Below are 10,618 nucleotides of genomic sequence, written 5' to 3' on the forward strand. Positions count from 1 at the left end.
ATCTGTGAGAATTATAGCAGTAGAATTATGTGGGAGGGTAGAGAGGTGGCATTAAGAGTGCCCTGAACTCTCTGGGGGTGGAGGCACTTCAAAATCAATGCATCTGAAAGGGATGAATAAATGAAAACACTTAAATGTGTAGAAACCTGAATAAACTTGGAACTCATTTATCTAGCACGTATGTAGGATAGACTTTGAAATGAGGAAGATTTATAAAACCAAGATTAATTACTATTTTATTTTTCTTTGCTTTTAAAGAATTAGAGTAATAATACTTTGCCCTTGGAAAAAGAACTTTTGGAAATTTTCAAATGTATTTTTTCTCTGGGCAAGCTGTTAACCAGAAAGTTAAGTGCTTTTCCATGCACAGTCACCAATCCCCAGTTCTTTTCTTCCTGTTCCACCCTGCCCCTACTTTTCCATGCCTCAGCAAGACTGGATTATCTTCAACCAAACTTTTCTTTCTTTCTTTTTTTTTTTATTTATGATAGTCACACAGAGAGAGAGAGAGAGAGAGAGAGGCAGAGACACAGGCAGAGGGAGAAGCAGGCTCCATGCACTGGGAGCCTGACGTGGGATTCGATCCCGGGTCTCCAGGATCGCGCCCTGGGCCAAAGGCAGGTGCCAAACCGCTGCGCCACCCAGGGATCCCCAACCAAACTTTTCAATCCATGGGTATTTACTGGTTAAAAACTCATTATGTACCTAGTACTATAAATAGAAAAAAGTAACATCTTTATATGAAGATATGTAGGGGTGGAGATTGCTTCCTGGAAATACAATGATCTGATTAAAAAAAAAAGACTATTATTGTCTGGTCAATTAAATGTGTTTCCTGCAAAAAAAAAATACTAAGCATTTAAATAGGTTATTTTAAATAGGTTTTTTTAAAAAGATTTTATTTATTTATGAGAGACACAGATTTTATTTATTTATGAGAGGCAGAGACATAGAGGGAGAAGCAGGCTCCTCACAGGGAGCCTGATTCCGGGTCTGCAAGATCATGCCCTTTGCCAAGGGCAGACACCCAACCGCTGGGCCACCTGTTGTCCCTATTTCAAGTGTTTTGAAAATTTTTTTTAATCCATTAACTATAGATAGGCCTACTTTTACTAGTCTAGAGAAAATAGAAATGAGGAAACTTATTTAATATAGTTTGTGACTCTCTATAGAAACCCTTTCCTTTATAGACATGTCTTTCCTCTCGTTTGAATTAAACAGCATATTTGCCTTCTATATTTATGTCCTATAAATTGGTGTTTTAAAAATAAGTTTATTAGTTTTGCTTTGATAAATATATAGTGGGATGCCTATTGGAAATACATCTATCCTCCCTACTTCCCCATTCCTTTTGTCTCTAATACACCTTGGGCCCCTTTGGATCTCTAATAATACTTTAAGGATATAAATTGAGAAGAAAAGGAATCTTTTAGTGATGGATTACTTCATCAAAACCTATGATGAGAATGCTTGGCCACAAAGCGTATGTGGCCACTGTGTGTCTCCACTGCACTCTTTTTCATGGACATGAGTAGTGCAGGGGAAGGAGGGGGCTAGGGGAGTGTCTGGCTGCTGAGATAGCCCCTGCCTCTTGTGATAGGTGCTCTGCTTGCCTGACCCAGCTAAGCATCTTTTCAGGTACCATCCTCCTCTGTTCATGTAAATAATGCAGTGGCGGTGGTAACAAGAATGAAAAAGCGGAGTGTTGACACCCCGCCCAGCGATGTACTGCGTAAACAGATAGTGAATTGTTAACCTGACTGATCGGGTGGCTTAGGCCCAGGGTGACCATTTTAACCAGTTTCTTACAGTGAGTCCAAGATGGAGTCCACCACGCTCACAGTGCTAATAATCCTTGGCATTTGTTGTAGGTTCAACCCTCCTGTAGAGATTTACTTCAAGTCATTTCATCTCATCCCTGCGATAACCTTATGTATTAGGTACTATTATTAATCACATTTTACAGAGGAGCATATGGAGGCTTCCCAAGGTTACTCTGTTAATAAATCTGGAACAAGGCAAACTGGCATCTGACTTCAGAGCTGGTGCTTTTTATTTTTTTTTAAGATTATTTATTTATTCATGAGAGACACACAGAGAGAGAGAGAGAGAGAGAGAGAGAGAGAGAGAGAGAGGCAGAGACACAGGCAGAGGGAGAAGCAGGCTCCTTGCAGGGAGCCGATGCGGGACTCAATCCTGGGACCAGGATCATGGCTTGCCCTGAGCCGAAGGCAGATGCTCAACCACTGAGCCACCCAGGCTTCCCCAGACCTGGTGCTTTTGTGTATTAGGTAAATTGCCCAAAGACTGAGGAGCTAGGGGGCTGGGGAGCTAGGGATGAGCTGGTACTGCCTGCTCTTGGAGCACCAGATGAAGACTGCCTCACTCACCACTTAAAATGACCTGGAAAAATACATAGGCCTAAACTTCACCATTGGTGAAATTAAACAGTTTTATTTCCAAAACTGGGGGGGGGGGGGGGGAACTAACTGACTAGAGCTTTGTTAGAGGTCAGAGATCATTGGTTTGCATCATTGTTTTTTTTCTCATGAACTGTAAGACATTCCTGTCTTTGCCTTTTTGGTTTGCTTGATTTTTCTGAATTTTGACACTCTTCAGAGTGGAGCCAGGCATACTGCCTCAGTTAGTGGAGACTAAGTGGGGGAGAGATTATACTCTCCTCTGACCTTATTTCTTAAGAAAATTTATAAATTTCTAGAAATATAGCTTTAGAACTTTATATGAATCTAGCTTTAGAATTTATACTTTTAGGAATTCTTTGAAAGGTCCAATGTTCCCTCAGGTCAATTGACTGTTCTTTCTTTGTCACACCTGCTCTTTTTCTTACTCTCACACTCTGTAAGCAAAGAAATGGAGGCTATAACAAGGATGCCATTGGTCAAACAGATGTTTCTAACTTGAAATTAACTTATGGTGTGGTGTGTTAACCACTCTTAACAACTGTGTTTACTATTGAAGCTGGGAATACAGACTTGGATTATAGTTTAGCCAGCGTTTCTTATACTGCTCTCCTGTAAATAGATTATTTTTAGTTTAAATTTTTGCTGCAAGCCTTTTCCCACCACTTAATTGACTCTTCAGTCACCACTTGCAGTGCTGCACATGTCAGCATTCCCACGGACGATAAACACACAATATAGTTGGCACAATGGAAGGTTCTTTGGGAATTACTGGACTCTTTCTGTCGCTTTTAATGCTGGAAGTGGGATCCATTCTGGTTTCCTTCCAGTTCTTTAATGGAGATTGGGGGAGTCTATGTCTATCTTCTTACGAAGTTTACCCCAATAGTTCTTGGTGGTCACTGTGAAATTATCCATCTGAAACCTAACAGATTGTAAATGAAATAGGCATCCTAGTATTTGTTTTGCTGCTGCCTAATGATACCCTGTTTGAGTCATTGAATACTTTCAAAGCATAACCTTTAAAAGTGTGTTCCCACATCTTAATTTGCCACTTGGCACATTTAGTTCTAACAGACCAGAAGCAAATTTTGTTTCATGAGAAATTGCTTGCCAAACTTTAATTTAGGTCTTCTTAGAGGATTATTAATGAACCTGTGAAGTGGATGCAAGCACTCTGTTGACAAAACAATGGCATTAAAATTCAGCAGGGTGTATTCTCAATCAAAGACAAGGCATGGCTTTGGGGAGACACTGAAAACCACCATTGTTAGCCTAACGATAAGCTTGTGATTCTGCCTCTAACTGGTATTTGAATGTCCTCGATTCTCCTTTATTTGGTCCATCTTACTCTCTTTTTTAAAAAGCATTTTGCTGATTATGGAATATAACTTTGGATAAACAAATGAGTAAAATACTGAACATTGTTTAAATAATCCTGTTCAGTTCTTTGAAGGTGGATAATGTTATCTGTACTTTTGCTTTTATAGCATTTTTAAAAAGCTGTTACTTTAGTTAGTGGTAACATTTCTCATTAATGAATACTAAAGTTATTGTGTTTGAATTGGGCTGTTATTTATTTTTAAAATTTCTTGTGATTGGATTTTTTCCCCTCTTTTTCCTTTTTGAAATTGGGATTATTATTATGGAGTGGCTAGATTTCAAGAGTCTTGCCAGCAGGTGGCAAAATAGAGTTCAATTTTCTCTGAAGAAAAGGATTTCTTTCAGCTCTGGTGCCTGAAATGATTGTTCCTTTGGTTAGGTTTTTTCTTTTCTTTTTTTTTTTTAATTTGAAGTTCTGAAATTTACACCTCTCAGTTCACCAGATGATCAAAGCACACCATAAAATGCTAATGGTATGTGTGAGTTTTTCAAAAGAAGTAGTTAAGCCATATTGTTATCTTTTTTTATTTTAAGATTTTATTTTTTTTTTATTCATGAGAGACACAGAAAGAGGGGCAGAGACACAGGCAGAGGGAGAATCAGGTTCCATGCAGGGAGCCTGATGTGAGACTCGATTCCGGGACTCCAGGATCACGCCCTGGGCCAAAAGGCAGGTGCTAAACCGCTGAGCCACCCAGAGATCCCCAGTTTTCTATTTTATTTTATTTTTTTTTAATTTTTATTTATTTATGGTAGTCACACGCAGAGAGAGAGAGAGAGAGAGAGAGAGAGGCAGAGACATAGCCAGAGGGAGAAGCAGGCTCCATGCACCGGGAGCCCGATGTGGGATTCGATCCCGGGTCTCCAGGATCACGCCCTGGGCCAAAGGCAGGTGCCAAACCGCTGCGCCACCCAGGGATCCCCCAGTTTTCTATTTTAGACATTATTTGCTGACTTTGCCTAGTGGGAGATGAGGATTTAGCTTTTTTATATCGCCTCCTTTTTCCTCCATCTTCCCAGTATAGTTATATTAAAGTTTGTGTTAAATCAATATTAAATCTTTCTATTCCTATGCCAGTATATATACTGTTATAGTTGAAGCACATATGGTGGTACTATGATTTAATTCCCTTTCTTATAAAACTTCTTCAGTTTCTTTCCTGGAGTTAATAATTTCTTTCTCTGTCTCATGTTTATTTCTTTGTTTAGTTTTGTATGTTCCTATCTCTGAATCAGCCTTTCATTTCCAACAGAACTATATAAAACGCCTTTCAGTGTAATGGAAAATGTTAAGGATGCTATAAGGCATTTTTGGTGGTATCCTTCTTGGAACTTTTTGTCTTGATTTATTCATTTTTTTAAAAGACTTTATTTATTTATTTATAGAAAGAGAGAGAGAGAGAGAGAGAGAGAGAGAGAGAGAGGCAGAGACACAGGCAGAGGGGGAAGCAGGCTCCATGCAGGGAGCCTGACGTGGGACTCCTTCCCGGGTCTCCAGGATCACGCCCTGCACTGAAGGTGGCGCTAAACCATTGAGCTATCCAGGCTGCCCTTGTCTTGATTTAATGTCTTCATTTGTCACTTTGCTATTAGAAGGGATCTTCCTTTTCATCACTCTTGAGCATCTCCTTGGAGATAATTTTTCATGGACTTTTGTTTGATTCCCTCCGTTTGTGGAGTGATTTCCTGAAAGACCGTGCATGGAAAGTAAATGTTTTAAGGTTGTGAATGTCTGAAATGTCTCTGTTTTATACTCATACCTGATTAATAGTTTGGCTAAGTATAGAATTTTTGGTAGGATACTTGTGTTCCTTAAAATTTTGTAGGCATTGTTTTATTGTCTTCCAATATCCAGGAAGGGAGCCTGACTGTTATGTAGTGTGCATAGACTGAACACCATTAGGACCCTTTTAGGGCTAGTTGTTGTTAGAGTGATGCCTCTTAAAAGATAAGATGGACACCTAGGGAATATCATTTTACTCCCATATATTAAATGAAAGTAGTTCAAACCCCTGTAGGAATACTGTGGAGGTAAACATTAAAAAATTTTAAGGTAACTATGAACATCAAATAGAAAACCACCTTGTTTTCTTTCTTCACACACACTGGGGTATATGGCATATTTTTGTGGTAATAACCCTTTTGTGTTCATATTTTAAAACAAATTATCTTGATATTATGATTTTCCAAGGAGTGCCTTTTAGAATCCAATGGATTTTATTTTTTATTTTTTTTAAAAAGACACATTTATTCAGCGTCACGATCAGATTATTACATTTAGCAATCAACAGCATGGGTACAAAAAAAAATCTACATTAAAACCCTTTGTTGGAATGCTTTATACTTTCCACAGAACAGAAACTAAAGTAACCTATTATACAGTTAGTCACAAATATAGTCCTCAAGTTTTTTGCCCATACACATGAGTATTGTCTAAAACATGTCTTCTTGTAGCAGCTAGGCACTGCCACCACTGTGCTTGGCTGAGTTCACAAATCTGTTGTAACCTGTAACTTCCCTGTTACTTCTCTGACTGTCCTCTCCTGCTAAGCTTTGTTTTCTGGCAGTAATTAAAACCTTCTGCCACTGCCATAGCTGCTGCTGCTGGAACTGCCATAGCCACCTTGGTTTCGTGGTTTGGCAAAGTATTGGCCTCCACCACCATAGGGGCCAGAGCTTCTGCCTCTAAAATTTCCTCCTTTCATGGGTCCAGAATTTGAAGATTGATTGTTGTAATTGCCAAAATTGTTATAGCTTCCGCCACCTCCAAAGTTGCTTCCATCATTATCAAATCCATTATAGCCATCGCCACTGCCACCGTATCCACCGAAGCCACCTCGACCACTGAAGTTCCCTCCACCACCAAAGTTGTCATTCCCACCAAAACCATCTCCATGACCACCATCAAAGTTTCCAGAACCACTTCGGCCTCTTTGGCTGGAAGAAGCACTAGCCATCTCCCGCTTCGATAGGGCTTTCCTTACTTCACAGTTGTGGCCATTCACAGTATGGCATTTTTGAATGACAATCTTGTCTACAGAGTAATGGTCGTCAAAGCTCACACAAGTAAAACCTCTCTTTTTGCCACTGCCTTGGTCAGTCATGATCTCAGTTACTTCAATTTTCCCATACTGTTCAAAATAATCTCTTAGATGATGTTCTTCAGTGTATTCTTTAATGCCACCAACAAAAATCTTTTTCACAGTTAAGTGGGCACCAGGTCTTTGAGAATCTTCTCGGGAGACAGCCCTCTTTGGTTCCACGACTCTTCTGTCCACCTTGTGTGGCCGAGCATTCGTGGCTGCATCCACCTTCGCCACAGTAGCGTAGGTGACGAACCCAAAGCCTCTAGAGCACTTGGTGTTGGGGTCTCTCATTACCACACAGTCCGTAAGCGTCCCCCATTGCTCAAAATGACTCCTCAGACTGTCATCGGTTGTTTTGAAGCTCAAACCTCTGATGAAGAGCTTCCGCAGCTGCTCAGGCTCTTTGGGAGACTCTGACTTAGACATGACGGTGGTGGGAGGGGAGACTTTAATGATGCTTACTCGGCGGTGTCCAGGGGCAGAAAGGAGTAATCTAACGAACGTATCTCCCAATGGATTTTAAATTGATAAGATACATATTATAATATTTGGACTCTTTGCCTTAAAATTTTTGTAATATAACATTTAATTTCATGTAAATTGGAGTCCACAAATGACAAAACATTTCTTTCTGTTTTGTTTTAGGCTAAATAAAGAATAGAATCATGAAACTAGATTTTTAAAAATAACTTTCATGTTGGCTATGTTATGAATTTCTTTTACACCCTAGTAGAATTAAAAAAAAATTATGTACCCTCCCCCCCTTTTTTTGAGAGAGAGAGAGAGAGAGAGCGCGTGTGTGCGTGTGCGAAGGGGAGGGGCAGAGGAAGAAGAAGAGAGAGAATCTCAAGCAGACTCATCCCTGAGTGTGGAGCGCATCTCTGGGCTTGATCCCAGGACCCTAAGATCATGACCTGAGCTGAAATCAAGCTCATGCTTAACCCACTGAGCCACCCAGACGCCCAAAGTATGTCCTTTTTTTTTTTTAAATTTTTTTTTAAAATTTTTATTTATTTATGATAGTCACAGAGAGAGAGAGAGAGAGAGAGAAGCAGGCTCCATGCACCGGGAGCCCGACGTGGGATTTGATCCCGGGTCTCCAGGATCGCGCCCTGGGCCAAAGGCAGGCGCCAAACCGCTGCGCCACCCAGGGATTCCCCAAGTATGTCCTTTTTTTAAAAGCAGAAATCAATCATTTTGTTGAGAATAAACAAACTTTAAAAAATTAATCTACATTGGTTTGGTTTCTTAGCAAAATTTGCATTCAAGGAGTATTGTCATTATATTTGATTTATATTTAATTTAGTGTAATGAGAATGAATGGGGTGATCAATAGAAAACATGTATAAAATGGCAAGTATCAATCTTAATCCAGCTGCTAACTGTTGCTCTACGGCTGTTTTAGCACTCGTTACTATGGTTTTTCCTTTAGGCTTTATAAATTATCACAGGAGATAAACTGTTCTACTATGCTCACTAAATTAGCTCCTCTTTTAATGTTGAAGGATAGCTCGGAAGATTTATAGTTCAGATTTCATAAGTCTTATTTTAGGATAATGTGGTTTTCTAGTTGTTTAGGCACCTTTTTGGCCTTTTCCCCAGGGACATTAATCCTTGGCTGGGAAGAATAAACTCTAGGCCTCCATAATACTTGACTGCAAACTGCAACCATAAAGCCTTAGACTCTTAAAACAAACATTTTTCAACCTTATAGCACAGACTTCCTGTTTTTAAAGCTTTTCTGACCTTCCTGAGAAAAGACCAATACAGCTATGGTTACATCCTGTGGTTATTGTCATTAAAACACACACACACACACACACACACACACACACACACACACACACACACACACACAACTATTGAATTTTTCTAAAGCCCTTGAGTATAAAAGTAATTAATGCACCAAAAAATGTAAATAGCACTGGACTCATGTCTGATCTTTGCTAGGCTTTCAATAAAAGATAATAGAACCAGGTCAGCTTTTAATGCGTCTCTGTTTGCTCAAGGTCTGCTACAATTGGAATGTCAGGAAAATCTCACATTAAAAGGATCTGCCCTATTCTGGAGAGATTGTAAAAGAAGCATTTGGCAGTCATTTCCTTTCACTTGTGAGAAAGAACATGCTTTACATTGTAACTGTTTAAACATACCAGAGTCTGATAGGGCTCTCATATTTTTCATTGTATAGTTAGCTTGCTCTGCAGATTGGAGGGGATGATCTGTGTTTAGGTTTTATTGTTAAGAATTAATCAAATGATGTAATTGTTAAAAGTTAGCCCATGTTTCCCTTTGTACTGAGTTGTGTTTCCTGTAGTCCAAATATTTGCTTTTTCAAGTCAGTTAAAATTAAACTTGAATAGACGTTGTGAATTTGTCTTCACAATAATCTCACTCACCTCTAACCTCTCCTTCCTTCCTTCAAAAAAAAGAGAAGAAAAGAAAAAAAGAGAAACCACCCCGTGTTGTTTAGGTCAAACATTCTTGAGACTGTGGCTTTTGATTTTGTCTTAGCCAATGTGTTGCATGTTTGAATGGATATTTTGAACTAAATAGAGTCTTCTGACATTTTCTAGAGAGAAGTGATTGGTTTTTAAGCAGAAAAGTACTGGGTTGTTAACACTACCTGTGATAAGGAACCTGGGAAATGGTACTCATTTAATGTTTTGAAACCTTTAAATTCATATTTTTCTGAAAATAGATGTTTGTAATTTTTATTTTAAAGGAGTTTATTTAGACGCACATTACCAGAGAGAACATGGGTCAGTTTTTTGTTTTGTTTTGTTTTAAAGAAGGGCAAAGCAGTGTTTGGATTTGTAATCATTATTTTAGTTGCACAAAAATCTGGTATTTTGAATTCAAGGGTTTAATGATTCCAGTTGGAGTTTTTCGTTTTCTTACGATTACTTCCAGTAAACTTGCTTGGATATGGTTTTATCATATGTTGTCAGCTCAGACAGTATGGAAAGGGCCCCATTCTAAACTCCCTGTCAAGGTCATAAGTGCTTGAGCTAATTTCTTCCACAAAACTCTTTTTAAAAAAATTTTGTAATACTTTTTCAAATGAGAAATCTCTCTTTTTTAACTGTATTTTTGCCCTTTCAAGTATTGTTTTATTGGAACATTATGATTTATTTCATCTATACAATCCGAGATCATTAGTGTGTTTTAAAAATAGAGATGAAAATGTCTTTAAGTTTTTTAAACACATGCTATCTTAGAGGTCGCTCTCTGTCTCTCTTTCAAGTTGCTTTAAGATCTATTTCACATCCTGCATCCATTGGAGGGCTACATGCTTCGATGGACTTACTATGTTGGAAGAGTTTGCTGTGAGTCTCCACTGGAGTTAGTACTTCTGCTCTCTGTTCTTATAAAAATGGAACTTGGTGCTGCAAGCTGTGTCCCCTCTGCCCCCCAAGAAATGTTTTAATAATGTCGATAATTTTTCTGTTTCATGAAGTAATAACCCTTTAAATGTTTATTAGCAGTCGGTCATTGAAATACTTGTTTGAGGCTCTATAAGGAAGTGTAAAACAAAACAAAAGTTGTATTAACATCCGACCTTAATGTTGTCCCTATATAATTTTGGAGAGTGTGCTCTTTATGGTTTAACACTATGGTGTCATTATAGTTACAGGTTAGTCTCCTTGGTTTTTAGAATCTGATGTTTTAGAATGTTTTATGTTTATTTTATTTTATTTTTTTATAATTTTAACATGTTTAACACTC

At 38.6% G+C, this 10,618-nt stretch overlaps 2 protein-coding genes across 5 annotated transcripts in view; one reads left to right on the top strand and one right to left on the bottom strand.

Moving 5' to 3' along the window:
• RERE (arginine-glutamic acid dipeptide repeats) overlaps positions 1–10,618 on the top strand; it is a 412,302-nt gene that overhangs the window by 97,125 nt on the left and 304,559 nt on the right. The gene's annotated exons all lie outside the window — the stretch shown is intronic.
• On the bottom strand, positions 6,374–7,315 carry LOC129496779 (heterogeneous nuclear ribonucleoprotein A1-like). The gene has a single exon (XM_055305067.1). It carries the CDS (start codon positions 7,313–7,315, stop codon positions 6,374–6,376), a length of 942 nt encoding a protein of 313 aa, XP_055161042.1.

This window comes from Nyctereutes procyonoides, unplaced genomic scaffold, assembly GCF_905146905.1.
Source record: "Nyctereutes procyonoides isolate TBG_1078 unplaced genomic scaffold, NYPRO_anot_genome, whole genome shotgun sequence".
Taxonomy (NCBI): domain Eukaryota; kingdom Metazoa; phylum Chordata; class Mammalia; order Carnivora; family Canidae; genus Nyctereutes; species Nyctereutes procyonoides.